This window comes from Gigantopelta aegis, chromosome 10 (assembly GCF_016097555.1).
Source record: "Gigantopelta aegis isolate Gae_Host chromosome 10, Gae_host_genome, whole genome shotgun sequence".
Taxonomy (NCBI): domain Eukaryota; kingdom Metazoa; phylum Mollusca; class Gastropoda; order Neomphalida; family Peltospiridae; genus Gigantopelta; species Gigantopelta aegis.
The window spans coordinates 6,740,856-6,757,451 of NC_054708.1; the positions used below are offsets into that span (position 1 = coordinate 6,740,856).

Sequence of the window (16,596 nt, forward strand, 5' to 3'; positions counted from 1 at the left end):
CCAACAGGAGGCGAGTATAGACTTTCTCTCTGTCTGTCCATCCTCCCTGTCTCTGTCAGTTTTCTGGATTTTTTTTTTCCATTAATGCCTTCAGATATAAGTTGACATATTTTGTGTATAGCTTTATAGTAGAGTTACAGGTCAACTTCGACTTTATTGAGGTTTTGCTATTTAGTCCCCTACTGATCCAACCGGAGGGCACTGTAGGTTTCATGTCTGTCCTTTGAATTTAAGAGAGAAAAAATTAATTTGTGTTTTGTAGAGACATTTATTGCTTTAGCAGTACTTTCAGAATGCTTGTTTTCAATAGAGTTATGGCCCTTGAATTTAGGAGCTATGGAAATTTGTTTGGCGCAGTAGGGACATGTATTGCTTTAGCAGTACTCTCAAAATGCTTATTCAACAGCAACATAGAAGAAAATCGCAGAAAGTTGTCAACACACATCCCATAGTAATATAGCAGTAATATTAGATTTTAGCGTTTGTTGTGCTTTCTATTTAAAACATGTCAAGTCCATGGTGGGCGATTTTAATTTGAAATAAATAAAGTAAATAAAGGTCAGAATTTCAAAAACCGAGTATGAAAATCGGAACATAACGCCTTGAACTGAGTAATGATAGTAGAAGTTGGTTTTTTGATAAAATGGCATTTATCGTTTTTTTGCACCTGAACTCTTCATATATAAAAAGTATCCCATGGGATGGGGTCAGTGGGATTCCAGGAATTATCTCTGTCATCTTCAACCATAAGTCCGACACCTTATAACTGTAATTAAAATGTGTTGAGTGCATCATTAAATAAAGTATTTCCTTCCTTCCTTTAACCATAAGTCCGACGCCATATAACTGTAATTAAAATGTATTGAGTGTGTCATTGAATAAAAACAATTCTTCCTTCCTGTTTAATTAACTGTTCTTATTTAATTATCTAGGAACGAACTGCAGTAACGAAGTCAACGAGTGCGACTTGGACCAACCTCCGTGTCAAAACGGCGGAAACTGCTCCAACACAGAGGGCAGCTACACGTGCAGCTGTGGAACGGGTTACTATGGCAACAACTGTGAGATACCGGCGTGTAACCACACTGAATGTGAGAACAACAGCACGTGTCGAATTAACGGCACTCGCTGGGAGTGTTCCTGTCTCCAGTACTTCCTAGGTTTGTACATCTGAACCTTTGTTTGACACCCAAACGTGTCTCCAGTACTTCCTAGGTTTGTACATCTGAACCTTTGTTTGACACCCAACGTGTCTCCAGTACTTCCTAGGTTTGTACATCTGAACCTTTGTTTGACACCCAACGTGTCTCCAGTACTTCCTAGGTTTGTACATCTGAACCTTTGTTTGACACCCAATGTGTCTCCAGTATTTCCTAGGTTTGTACATCTGAACCTTTGTTTGACACCCAATGTGTCTCCAGTACTTCCTAGGTTTGTACATCTGAACCTTTGTTTGACACCCAATGTGTCTCCAGTACTTCCTAGGTTTGTACATCTGAACCTTTGTTTGACACCCAACGTGTCTCCAGTACTTCCTAGGTTTGTACATCTGAACCTTTGTTTGACACCCAAACGTGTCTCCAGTACTTCCTAGGTTTGTACATCTGAACCTTTGTTTGACACCCAACGTGTCTCCAGTACTTCCTAGGTTTGTACATCTGAACCTTTGTTTGACACCCAACGTGTCTCCAGTACTTCCTAGGTTTGTACATCTGAACCTTTGTTTGACACCCAATGTGTCTCCAGTATTTCCTAGGTTTGTACATCTGAACCTTTGTTTGACACCCAATGTGTCTCCAGTACTTCCTAGGTTTGTACATCTGAACCTTTGTTTGACACCCAATGTGTCTCCAGTACTTCCTAGGTTTGTACATCTGAACCTTTGTTTGACACCCAACGTGTCTCCAGTACTTCCTAGGTTTGTACATCTGAACCTTTGTTTGACACCCAACGTGTCTCCAGTACTTCCTAGGTTTGTACATCTGAACCTTTGTTTGACACCCAATGTGTCTCCAGTATTTCCTAGGTTTGTACATCTGAACCTTTGTTTGACACCCAATGTGTCTCCAGTACTTCCTAGGTTTGTACATCTGAACCTTTGTTTGACACCCAATGTGTCTCCAGTACTTCCTAGGTTTGTACATCTGAACCTTTGTATGACACCCAATGTGTCTCCAGTACTTCCTAGGTTTGTACATCTGAACCTTTGTTTGACACCCAATGTGTCTCCAGTACTTCCTAGGTTTGTACATCTGAACCTTTGTTTGACACCCAATGTGTCAAATTTTCATTTCATTTCAACTTATTTTTGTGCTTATATCTAATTACGGTTCAAGCATGTGTGTCAAATTAACGACACTCGCTGGGAATGTAGGCCTAGTCTTGTAAATAAAGTGATGTAACTTTTTAATGATGTAACTAATGTGATGTAACGTTTTGCTTTTAGAAAGCAGATATGTATCATTAACATGTTATATTCTAATTACTAGTAAATGTATTTTAGATATGTGTCATTAACATGTTATATTCTAATTACTAGTAAATGTATTTCAGATATGTGTCACTGACATGTTATATTCTAATTACTAGTAAATGTATTTTAGATATGTGTCATTAACATGTTATATTCTAATTATTAGTAAATGTATTTCAGATATGTGTCACTGACATGCTATATTCTAATTACTAGTAAATGTGTTCCAGATATGTGTCATTCACATGTTATATTCTAATTACTAGTAAATGTATTTCAGATATGTGTCACTGACATGCTATATTCTAATTACTAGTAAATGTATTCCAGATATGTGTCATTCACATGTTATATTCTAATTACTAGTAAATGTATTTCAGATATGTGTCACTGACATGTTGTATTCTAATTACTAGTAAATGTATTTCAGATATGTGTCACTGACATGCTATATTCTAATTACTAGTAAATGTATTCCAGATATGTGTCATTCACATGTTATATTCTAATTACTAGTAAATGTATTTCAGATATGTGTCACTGACATGCTATATTCTAATTACTAGTAAATGTATTCCAGATATGTGTCATTCACATGTTATATTCTAATTACTAGTAAATGTATTTCAGATATGTGTCACTGACATGTTGTATTCTAATTACTAGTAAATGTATTTCAGATATGTGTCACTGACATGCTATATTCTAATTACTAGTAAATGTATTCCAGATATGTGTCATTCACATGTTATATTCTAATTACTAATAAATGTATTTCAGATATGTGTCACTGACATGTTATATTCTAATTACTAGTAAATGTATTCCAGATATGTGTCACTGACATGCTATATTCTAATTACTAGTAAATGTATTCCAGATATGTGTCACTGACATGCTATATACTAATTACTAGTAAATGTATTCCAGATATGTGTCACTGACATGCTATATTCTAATTACTAGTAAATGTATTCCAGATATGTGTCACTGACATGCTATATTCTAATTACTAGTAAATGTATTCCAGATATGTGTCACTGACATGCTATATACTAATTACTAGTAGATGTATTCCAGATATTTGTGTTTGACAGCATTTTGTTTGTTTTTCAGGTGAAACCTGCAACACACGTGGGCCATGTGTTGATAACACATGCAATAATAGCACAACACAGAGCTGTGAACAGAATGAAGTGAACTACACATGTGTCTGTCAGAATGGTTAGTACTTTTGTTTCTAAAGAAGTAATTAATCTACCTCAAGCAATACTTCCACCAGTATCACAGGCCTTTGAGAATTCATGTTTTCAGAACCCAAATATGGGTTGCGCAATTATTTTTCAGGTAACCCATTTCATTTTGCATAACCCGTAAAAATATATCGTTATGTGAACAGTAACATGTCTTTATTTTTTTGACAAGAACAAAAAATGGGTTACGCAAAACTAAGCTAGACGCGTGAGCAAAATGATCGTTCGCGTAATTATCAGAGGCCTGTTTTGGAAGAGTTTGCCCTAAACAATATTTAGTATTTGCAATGAAAATACTCCAACTTCCTAGTTGTCACATGCTTAATATGTGTTTGTAAGTTATACTTGTATCCATAGTGGTCGAGGTTAGTTTTTTTTTTTTTTTTAATTTATTTATTTATTATTTATTTTTTTTAATTTAATATTTCATTCATTCATTCATTCATTCATTCAATCATTTGATTGATTGATTTGATTTGATTTGATTTGATTTGATTTGATTTGATTGATTATATTGATTATTATATTTGCAGGTTGGCAAGGTGTTAATTGTTCCCAAGATGTTGATGAATGCACACAGAACTCGTCACTGTGTCAGAATGGAGGGACGTGTCAAAACAAAGATGGTAGATACAAGTGTGCGTGTGCACCTGGCTACTCCGGGATGAACTGCGAGACAGACATCGATGAGTGTGCAGGCAGGCCGTGTCTCAATAACGGAATGTGCATTGACCTCGTCAATAATTACACGTGTGACTGTAACGCAACTGGTAAGATATCCGAGTTCTGTTTATTAAACCTGCATTAACCGCGTCAGTAATTACATGTGTGACTGTAAAGCAACTGGTAAGATATCCGAGTTCTGTTTATTAAACATGCATTAACCGCGTCAGTAATTACATGTGTGACTGTAACGTAACTGGTAAGATATCAGAGTTCTGTTTATTAAACATGCATTAACCGCGTCAGTAATTACATGTGTGACTGTAACGCAACTGGTAAAATATCCGAGTTCTGTTTATTAAACATGCATTAACCCCGTCAGTAATTACATGTGTGACTGTAATGCAACTGGTTTATTATCTTGAAATCTGGTTTAAATAATATTGGGATTGGTCAACATGCTTAACCTATATTAAGACCTCTCCCTACATTGTACCTGTTTAAATAATACTGGGATTGGTCAACATGCTTAACCTATATTAAGACCTCTTCCTACATTGTACATGTTTAAAACATATTGGGATTGGTCAACATGCTTAACCTATATTAAGACCTCTCCCTACATTGTACATGTTTAAATAATACTGGGATTGGTCAACATGCTTAACCTATATTAAGACCTCTCCCTACATTGTACATGTTTAAATAATACTGGGATTGGTCAACATGCTTGACCTATATTAAGACCTCTCCCTACATTGTACATGTTTAAAACATATTGGGATTGGTCGACATGCTTGACCTATATTAAGACCTCTCCCTACATTGTACATGTTTAAAACATATTGGGATTGGTCGACATGCTTGACCTATATTAAGACCTCTCCCTACATTGTACATGTTTAAAACATATTGGGATTGGTCGACATGCTTGACCTATATTAAGACCTCTCCCTACATTGTACATGTTTAAAACATATTGGGATTGGTCGACATGCTTGACCTATATTAAGACCTCTCCCTACATTGTACATGTTTAAAACATATTGGGATTGGTCGACATGCTTGACCTATATTAAGACCTCTCCCTACATTGTACATGTTTAAATAATACTGGGATTGGTCGACATGCTTGACCTATATTAAGACCTCTCCCTACATTGTACATGTTTAAAACATATTGGGATTGGTCGACATGCTTGACCTATATTAAGACCTCTCCCTACATTGTACATGTTTAAAACATATTGGGATTGGTCGACATGCTTGACCTATATTAAGACCTCTCCCTACATTGTACATGTTTAAAACATATTGGGATTGGTCGACATGCTTGATCTATATTAAGACCTCTCCCTACATTGTACATGTTTAAATAATACTGGGATTGGTCGACATGCTTGACCTATATTAAGACCTCTCCCTACATTGTACATGTTTAAAACATATTGGGATTGGTCGACATGCTTGACCTATATTAAGACCTCTCCCTACATTGTACATGTTTAAAACATATTGGGATTGGTCGACATGCTTGACCTATATTAAGACCTCTCCCTACATTGTACATGTTTAAAACATATTGGGATTGGTCGACATGCTTGACCTATATTAAGACCTCTCCCTACATTGTACATGTTTAAAACATATTGGGATTGGTCGACATGCTTGACCTATATTAAGACACCTCCCTACATTGTACATGTTTAAATAATACTGGGATTGGTCGACATGCTTGACCTATATTAAGACCTCTCCCTACATTGTACATGTTTAAAACATATTGGGATTGGTCGACATGCTTGACCTATATTAAGACACCTCCCTACATTGTACATGTTTAAAACATATTGGGATTGGTCGACATGCTTGACCTATATTAAGACCTCTCCCTACATTGTACATGTTTAAATACCACAGACTTAATAGTAGACTTGAACAAAGGGGAAGAAGAAGAGAATTAGGGCAAGAGAAAAGGGTGTGGGTTGAAAACTGCAGAACTTTACAGAAATCTGAATTTGGATATATTTTTATAAAAGAAAACCCTACTAATATCTCGAAGAAAAGAAGATTGTTTTGTTTAACAACACCACTAGAGCACATTGATTTATTGGATGTCAAACATTTGGTAATGTTGACATAATCTTAGAGAGGAAACCCACTACAGTTTTTCATTAGTATCAAAGGATTTTTTACATGCACCATCCAACAGACAGGACAACACATCCCAGCCAGTGCACTATGACTGGTATATCAAAGGCTGTGGTATGAGAAATAACAGAATGGTCCTACTGATGGAGATCGATCCCAGACTGACTGCGCATCCCACCCCTTCATTGGATATTGGCACCTATCTCAGGGAACATTTTGTTTTCAAAGTCTTGATTAGTGACATTTCTAGTCAATTGAAAATTCATTAGCATCTACTGTTTAATGTTTTAAAATTGTGTAGCAATCTCCTAAACTTGTGTAGCGAATTGCGACGAAATACTGAACACAATGTTCCCTGTATCTTGTAAGTGACATGATAGAAGGTTAAATGACTTTTTAATATTAATTAACTTTCAGGTTACATGGGTCCTGTTTGTGCCGAAGATGTTAATGAGTGTGTGTCTAAACCATGTAAAGAGAATGAAGCCTGTAAGAATATGGAAGGGTATTATACGTGCTCTTGCAAGGAGGACTTTGTCAACAACAGTGGAAAATGCATACGCAATCCTTGTAGTACAGTGACATGTGAGAACGGAGGCACATGTAATATCACTGCCAATGACAATGGCAACCTTGGATCTCTCTGTGTGTGTTCAGATGGCTATGAAGGTGTTCGCTGCCAAAAAATGGTACAGCTTTTTCATCTTTTATTTCTTGAGTGATAAACAATAACAAAGTTTTATTGCTTGCCTTTTAATGTTCAGTTGATTGTATGAAAGAATTTTAAATTGTTAAACGAAGTGTAAGGCACTCACATTTTAATGTTCAGTTGATTGTATGACAGAATTTTAAATTGTTAAACTAAGTATAAGCCACTCACATTTTAATGTTTAGTTCCTTGTGTGACAGAATTTTAAAAATAAGAGAAATAGTAAATATTGTTGCATATAATTTAAGTATTTCAATAGTAAATATTGTCATATTTAAGTTGAACATTGAATTTTATGATTTAAAAAGAATTTAAAAAGGATATTAATTGTGTTTGAATTCTTCTATTCGTGTTAAGATCAAGTGGATTTAAAGCTATTATTTGTGTATAAGTTGTTGTATTCATGGATTTTTTTAGTTTTTCTCATGTTAAGACCAGAATTTAAAGCTATTATTTGTGTATCGTGTTAAAACCAGGACTTGTTAATGTGAATTTGAAGCCAAGCACAATGGGGTGTATTTTAGAAATAAAGGTCTGTGACCATGTTCAAAGATTTACCGTATCGCACGTCCATCACTTTACATGTCTGTTTGCAGGTCCAGACTGACGAGCTGAATATATGGTACATCATCGGACCAATCGTAGCCGTCGTTCTCATCGTTATAGTAATAGGTAACTATGTTACATTCTGTTTCTCTTTGTGGTAACAAAATGCCACCATATGTATTCATAAACTAAAGTTTCGCTTTTGCCACATTACAAGCATTAGTTCAACCAAAATCTCACTGAATATACAGATACTGATATTCTATAGTCCGTCCCACAGGGAAGACCTTTTTTCATACTATGAAATTTATTACAAGTTATTTATGTCTGAGACGATTCATTTGTAAATTGCACCATGTTATGATGAAATGTTATTTCCAAAACAATTTTGTTTTTCTTCTTACATCAAACCAACCTGAAATTATTGACAAAAAACATGTTTATAGAATGACGGTCTATAGATAGGAAAATGTATTTATGATATGCATGTAATTTATACTTATTAAGCTTTTTTAATCTTTCCTTTTTACAATGGCATCAAACTGAGGACAGTCCTGTTAAACAACATAATAGGGAATAATTAAGCAGACGTTTTTGTCTCCAATATAGGGGGCGGGATGTAGCCCAGTGGTAAAGCATTCACTTGATGTGCGGTCGGTCTGGGATCGATCCCCGTCTGTGGACCCATTGGGCTATTTCTTGTTCCAGCCAGTGCTCCACAACTGGTGTGATAAAGGCCTGTGGCATGGTACAGCGGGTTTCCTCTCTCAATATTTGTGTGATCCTTAACCATATGTCTGACGCCATTTAAAATTCAATAAAATGTGTTGAGTGTGTCATTAAATAAAACATTTCCTTGTCTCCAATATCGATGGGGAATTTGTTACTTTTTAAAAATTGATTGATAATGATATAATAAAAATTTGTCAAAACATTATTTGTTTTTGTTCCATTTGTCATATTTTTTTTAATGGTAGTTCATACAATGTTTTGTTTTTTGTTCCAGTTGTCTCATATATTATTTAATGGTAGCTCATACAATGTTTTGTTTTTTGTTCCAGTTGTCTCATATATTATTTAATGGTAGCTCATACAATGTTTTGTTTTTTGTTTCAGTTGTAATTGTTTTCCTAATGGTGGCCCGTACGAAGCGTGCAACCCGTGGCACATACAGTCCAAGTCGTCAGGAAACATCTGGATCTCGTGTAGAACTTGGCAACGTCCTCAAAAAACCACCGGAAGAAAGATTAATATAAATCTTAACTAAGTGCTGCATCTTAGATGGAGGAAAAAACATACAAAAAAACAAAAACCAAGCCTGCATTGTGTGATAGGCAACAGAAGCTTGTTTTACAAAATGTGATATCAGTGGTTGTGGATTACAATGAAAGAAACATATCAAGCATAATAACTATTATGTTAGTGGACGGCAAGTCACATGATACTGTGATAACAAGTCCCAGAGTTGCTGCAGTCCACAGTAACAGTGATTGTGATTGGCTAATCAGTGATCATGCCAATGTCAAAAGCCAATGAAGTTCAGGGAAATAGTTGGTGTAAATGAGGCAGTGTTCATTTATGTTTTTTGATGTGGTGTAATGTCTATTTATATGCACAAATCCACAGTATCGTTGCTAGTAAATTTGGCTATTTTGTTTATAAGAAGATTTGTGATTGGTTGTAATTTTTCTGGCTTTCGTCAGAAATTATGTAGTAAGAGAGTACAGTAAGCAATAACTTTCATGTCATTTTAATACAAAGCTTGAATCATACTATTCTTTATTTTGACAATTTATATGCAGTATTTGTTTTGCTTTTTTTTTTGCTTTTTTTTTAATGTAATTCAGGGACCAAGAAATGCATAAAAACAATTAAGTTTTGTTCAAAGTTTAATCATATATACAATACATAAAACAATGTTCACCAATATAATTTTGTTTTATTTTCATATTTTAAAATGTGTTTCTGGGGATATATAAAAACACAATTTCAAATTTGTTTTGCTAGATATATTTTTGCAAAAATATTAAAAATGTATCAGTACATCTGTAAATTTACATATTAATTTATGAAATGACAAAGAATTTAAAATAATTCATCAACAGTATAATCAGTAGAGCTCTATATATGCGGCACTTTCCTGCAAACAGAGTTTGTGTAAGTATTCATTTGTTCCAATTTAACTAGTTGCAAAAGGAACAATTTAACATGAGAATTGAAACCCGTTTATGACTTGTGAGAATGACGTGCGAATGAAACTATCATTCTCACAATTTTCACGTCCGTAATTCTTTAGCTTGTAATAATATTTGAGTGAAAATGTGTATTTGTGTTGCTAATGAAAATAAGAATGAATCTGACAGTTACGAAGTCATCTGATTGGTGCTACGTTCATTTCTCATCCTGTATTTAAAACATTTCGCTTGTGGTACAATTCTCATGTGCTGTACTAGACATAGTGGTTTCCCCTTCATTTTCTATATAATTATTTAGTACTGCACACAATACGTGTGATGTTTAACAATTTTATCACAAATGTAAGACAGACAGATAGTGGTTTTCTGGATGAAAATCCTACTCAGTATTATACCAAGTGTTGTTGAGAGATAGTAGTTTAGATATTCATCAAGCTTCGTCTTGTGCAGGTATAGTACTGAATACAACAGGTTTGATATCCATCAAGCCTTGTCTTGTGCCAGTTTAGGTGATAAGAAACCAGTCTTGATAGTGGTAGTACTCCTACACATAAAGCTGGAAAGATGCAGAGTTACGAATTTAAAGATGATCATTGTTTTGTCATTCCTATCTAACTTGAAGACAATTTGAAGATAAGTTGAGACACCTCATTGTCATCTGAATACATGACATCTTTCATGGCTGCTGAGTAATGATCCATCATGATCGGTCATGAGCTTAGAACATTAGAACACACTAATGGTAGGGTAACACTTTACAAATGATCAAGTCTAAAGTAACACTGATGGTGATAGTGGTCTGTCTTTTCGCTTTGAAAGTGCTCTGGTTTTTAGTTGGAAATAAGTCCATACAGTTGGCCTCTTCATTGAGTTGTATTATTGCCTATGGTATGAAACAAACGATTTGACAAATGATTGTAAATGCCGGTACAAGGCAGAGGGATGATGAGACCTGGTTGATTGGTGTTAAGATTTGGGTGGCCAAACATGATGGTTTCATAAATTACTGACTTGGAACTCACAACAGATGATAACAGAGCAATGGAAAACCCGATAGTTAACCCCGGATTACCAGGTAGTTTGAGCTTATGTATTGCTTGAAATTGAGTTATTGAGAGTTTGTAAATGATTTTCTGTTTCATTCAGAGTATATTTCTGACAAGTGACAAGATTGTTAAATATTCTCTTGTAAGTGTTTGAGAAATCAGTACATGGAAGGGGAGATTTGTTCATCTAGAAAACATGCTTCATAACACTAGTGACAGTTTAAAACAATTGAGAAAAAGACAGTAGCAGCTAGATTTAAGAATTATGATTTTATTTCAGTCTAGAATCAAACTAGAAACAACAAATCTGTTGTTAAAAATCAGCATGTGTAAAATGTCTTTAGATGTTTTTATTTTTTATCCATGTTTACAACATACACTGTAAAAATTTATTATATCATGATATCATATTTCATTTTTTGAATTCATTTGTATAAAATCATCATGGCAGTTTCATTCTTGTATATATATATAAAAAAAATGTTTTGCCTAATGTGTAAATAAATTAATAAATATATTTTAACATTTTACTATCATCAATGATAGATTGTTAAATTTATTATTTGTTAGATTGTATGAAATAAAATTAGGGGGGACAACAAGGTTTTCCTCTGGATTTCACACAGTGATTTTCAGTTGTTTTATTTATTCTTAGACCGAAGAGTTAAAAAACAGTGAAACTGATTTTAACTTTTTTTAAAATTCAAATAAGATAAAATGAAAATGAAGTCAATGCAAAAGATCTTAAATTAAGATGATCAACTCGAACACATTTAAAAAAAATTATTTGTAAAAAATTGTTTTACTTTTATCCAAGTTCTGTCATTCGAAATGATCACAAACGATAAATTACTACATGTCACTGTCTTGTCATGTTAACAACTACAAAGATTATTCATTTTTCAAAAATATTTAAACATTTTAAATAACATTATAAGACAAATTTCAGCTATGAAGAATGCATGTTGTGTGTTACAACCACAAATAAAGACTTATTTATTGCCAAATGTAATTAAACAGAATAAATTTTGTTCCACATATCAATACACATTGCCAATATTTTATTTCTTCAGTTGTAGATTCCACTGCTCAAAACTAGCTGAATACATTCCACAGAATGCACATTTGATAGAAAAGAAATGTGAACAAATTTATATTCTATCATTTTACAGTATTTTCACATGTAGTGAAATATTTGTTTTATAATTGAGTTGAATAATGCTGTTGATGTGACTGTCATGTTTTTATGATCATTAGATGATGTAAACTGTTACAATGATCCATTTGGAACATTCCTTTCCGTGTGTATTTTGGAAGTTTTAAAAAAATTAAATTTTTTATAAATTTAGTTTTATAATAAAAACTCTGATCATTGTAATATTCCATTAATAGTGGAAACATTTGTTTTAAGCCTCAATGAGCAGTGTACATAGTGTGTAATATTTGTACAGTGTACACAGGTAGTGTTGTCTCTTTCTGTACGTACCATTGTCTTTGAATGTACAGAAAATACATGTCAGAGCATAATACAAGATGTTAGAGTTTGTAGTGTACAGGCATCTGATGGTCCGATATTGAGGTTAAGCTGGATTCTGTTGATCATGTCGAGATTAACCTGTAAATTTGTTGATCATATGTAGAGATAAACCTGAAAATCTGTTGATCATATGTAGAGATAAACCTGTAAATCTGTTGAGCATATGTAGAGATAAACATTTAAACCTTCCCTTGACATGCAGTGATTGTGTAATTTCAAATTTTCGCCTAAGACTAAAAAGACAGTAGAATAATTAAGACCTGTAGTCTGTAATGAAGACTTTCATTTTTGATGGATACGAGCATTATGAACTGTTGTATGCGTGTTAGTTCACCACGCCCCTCATGAACAAACCTCACTTCTCAGTTTTATAGAACTGTTAATGCATTAATAAATAAATAAATGGTATTATATAAAAGAAATAATGCAGTTGGTATGTATCTGTAAGGTTATAAATCATAATCATCTGTAACACTTAATCAAGTTTAGGGTGTGATTTCTCTCTGCCTTTCCCCTTTAAACAGATTATTTATAGTAATGCATTTTTTTCCTCATCATTTAAGGTGTGATTTTTTCACTGCACTAGATTTTTCAGAAATGATAGTCTGATGATCATATACAACTGTTAATTACACTAACTGTATGTAGACCAGCAAACATATACAACTGTTAATTACACGAACTGTATGTAGACCAGAAAACATATACAACTGTTAATTACACTAACTGTATGTAGACCAGCAAACATATACAACTGTTAATTACACTAACTGTATGTAGACCAGCAAACATATACAACTGTTAATTACACTAACTGTATGTAGACCAGCAAACATATACAACTGTTAATTACACTAACTGTATGTAGACCAGCAAACATATACAACTGTTAATTACACGAACTGTATGTAGACCAAAAAACATATACAACTGTTAATTACACTAACTGTATGTAGACCAGCAAATATATACAACTGTTAATTACACTAACTGTATGTAGACCAGCAAAAATATACAACTGTTAATTACACTAACTGTATGTAGACCAGCAAACATATACAACTGTTAATTACACTAACTGTATGTAGACCAGCAAACATACATGTATACAACTGTTAATTACACTAACTGTATGTAGACCAGCAAACATATACAACTGTTAATTACACTAACTGTATGTAGACCAGCAAACATATACAAGTGTTAATTACACTAACTGTATGTAGACCAGCAAACATATACAACTGTTAATTACACTAACTGTATGTAGACCAGCAAACATATACAAGTGTTAATTACACTAACTGTATGTAGACCAGCAAACATATACAAGTGTTAATTACACTAACTGTATGTAGACCAGAAAACATATACAACTGTTAATTACACTAACTGTATGTAGACCAGCAAACATACATGTATACAACTGTTAATTACACCAACTGTATGTAGACCAGCAAACATATACAAGTGTTAATTACACTAACTGTATGTAGACCAGCAAACATATACAAGTGTTAATTACACTAACTGTGTGTAGACCAGCAAACATATACAAGTGTTAATTACACTAACTGTATGTAGACCAGCAAACATATACAAGTGTTAATTACACTAACTGTATGTAGACCAGCAAACATACATGTATACAAGTGTTAATTACACTAACTGTATGTAGACCAGCAAACATATACAACTGTTAATTACACTAACTGTATGTAGACCAGCAAACGGTCCGATTACAAGGACAAATGGAATATTGTTTTTATGGAGTCTCTTTGCAGCAAACAATATACAACATAGTTAAGTAATGTAATAAACTGATCATATAGTTAGTGAAACAGTAATTTAATACATGTTTTGTGTTGTAAATTTATCAATGATTGTAGAGTTAAATCTCTTTGTGAATTGAATGAGACGAAATGTGATCCCAACAAACATATCTTTGTAAATATCACTATTCCTGCCATAACCAGTGCCTTCATGTTTATCTTTTTTAAATCTGCACAAGTTACATGTGTCTACTGGCAAGGTTATTTCACATCTCTAAAATATCCATATCTGTTTCAAGATATTACATTAAATATTTTTTATTACAGCAGTGATGTGATTTTTTCAGCTTTTCGTCAAGATTAAAACCACCCAAAAACATGTACATCTCTAAAACTGCCATGTTTGTTGCTCGTGTTTGGATAAAGATTAAATACTTTTTGTTACATCAGGTCCCGTGCTTATAAACCTTAAAGTCTACACTTTAATAAAAGTCCAGACTTTAACGTCATGGCAACGCCATTCAAATAGCATTACGTTGCTATGAAGCAACAGGCCCTGGGATGGGGGTTTTCTTCAGTTTTTTGTTTGATAAAAAAGAAAAAAATGCCTTGTATAATTTTAACTTTTTTATTTAGCTATGGTTTAGGGTTTTCGGTTTTTAAAAGATCGGTTTCAATTCTTATTTTATCAGTTGTCGCATCCTTTTGCATAAAATATTTAGATACAAATATTTACCATCTTTTTATGCAAGTTCAGTAGCACAACATAAAGTAATAGAATTTAATTATTTCTCAGCTGAAATTGTGTCAGCCCAATATGAGTGGAGATCTGGTTGAGATTGTTATTAAAGAGACTGGACAGTTCTGGACAGTTCTATCTTAAAAGCAGCAAAATGGCAGTCGTTTTGACTTTCACCTAGTCTGATATTCATGATGTACCCACTGTTACTACATACACCCACTTTGTTATTGTTTAATTTACCATTTTGTATACAGTGTATGATACATTAGGATTATTCCATCCACTTCGAACTACAGCAATGTGTGTTGTGTTTTCTTACTACTGAAGAGTAGATGAAGCTGAACTATTGTTAATATTATAATAATAATATCCAAAAGTGATATTTTAGGCTCACATTTTGCTTCTGTGTTTAGTCTTGTTGGCTCCAATTGTTTTTTTCTTCTTACATGATTGTTACATTTTCTAAGAATACATATCAAAATTGATTTATTGACCAATTATTTTAGCATATCATTGATACTAGGAACCTTGTGTTTAGCTTACTGTTTTATGCATTAGGTATTTTGGTATATGAACTGTCTGTAATGTTAATTTAATCTCAGTTATTGGTGTTTTCTGTGGCATCCATAACTATCCTGATACTGGCATGAACAATCCACAATTCATATGTACAGAGAGAGAGATTGTAGGTAGCTGGTAGAAAATAGGAATGAAACAAAATTAAAACGATTACTATAGTATGAAGTTTTATACAGCAACCAATACCACAATGTCATTATATTGAATATGATATTTAAATTAAGTTTGTGACGAGATTGATAAATGTTAAAACATATGCACTACTAGAGAGCATGAGTGATAGTGATAAGACATATATACTGCTAGAAAGAATGAAAGATAAGTTACTGCTGATATTGCCTGACTATTACAATCATATATGCTGGTCATGAATATCAGGTAATGGAATAAATATATTTAAAGATAATTAGTGTTGTTATTTTTAACTGTTTGCATGTTAATAAAATTTACCATGTAGCCCAATGCACGGTGATTGATCGATTCCTGTTGGTTGGCCCATTTCTCGTTCCAGCCAATGCAACACGACTGGTATACCAAAGGTTGTGGTATGTACCATCCTGTCTGTGGCATGGTACATATATAATAATCCCTTTCTACTAATGGAAAAATAAGCGGGTTTCCTCTCTAAAACTAATGTCAAACTTAAATGTTTGATATCCAATAGCCGATGATGAATAAATCAATTTGCTCTAATGGTATTATTGAGGCGAGACGTGAATGAATGAATGTTTAACGACGCCCCAGCACGAAAAATACATCGGCTATTGGGTGTCAAACTATAGTAATGCAAATAAATAAAGTGATGATCAACATCAATATAAAAATTCAAGATTTAAACAAAAACAGTGCAAAAACACAAATATCACAGAATTTTACAGATACTGAATTTTACTCAAAATTTTAATTTTGTGCTGTATTGGCCATTCTCAA

The 16,596-nt window shown here is 33.4% G+C and overlaps 1 protein-coding gene across 2 annotated transcripts in view; it reads left to right on the forward strand.

The window, feature by feature from the left end:
- The window catches only part of LOC121383452 (protein crumbs-like), a 156,576-nt gene extending 140,504 nt beyond the window's left edge, over positions 1-16,072 (forward strand). For both annotated transcript variants that reach the window (XM_041513504.1, XM_041513505.1), the window contains 6 exons: positions 933-1,160; positions 3,590-3,697; positions 4,260-4,496; positions 6,958-7,229; positions 7,846-7,921; positions 8,912-16,072. In XM_041513504.1, the coding sequence (XP_041369438.1) occupies positions 933-1,160; positions 3,590-3,697; positions 4,260-4,496; positions 6,958-7,229; positions 7,846-7,921; positions 8,912-9,051 (1,061 nt within the window). In that variant the 3' untranslated portion in view covers positions 9,052-16,072. The remainder of the gene's footprint in view (positions 1-932; positions 1,161-3,589; positions 3,698-4,259; positions 4,497-6,957; positions 7,230-7,845; positions 7,922-8,911) is intronic.
- The last annotated feature ends 524 nt before the right edge of the window (positions 16,073-16,596 follow it).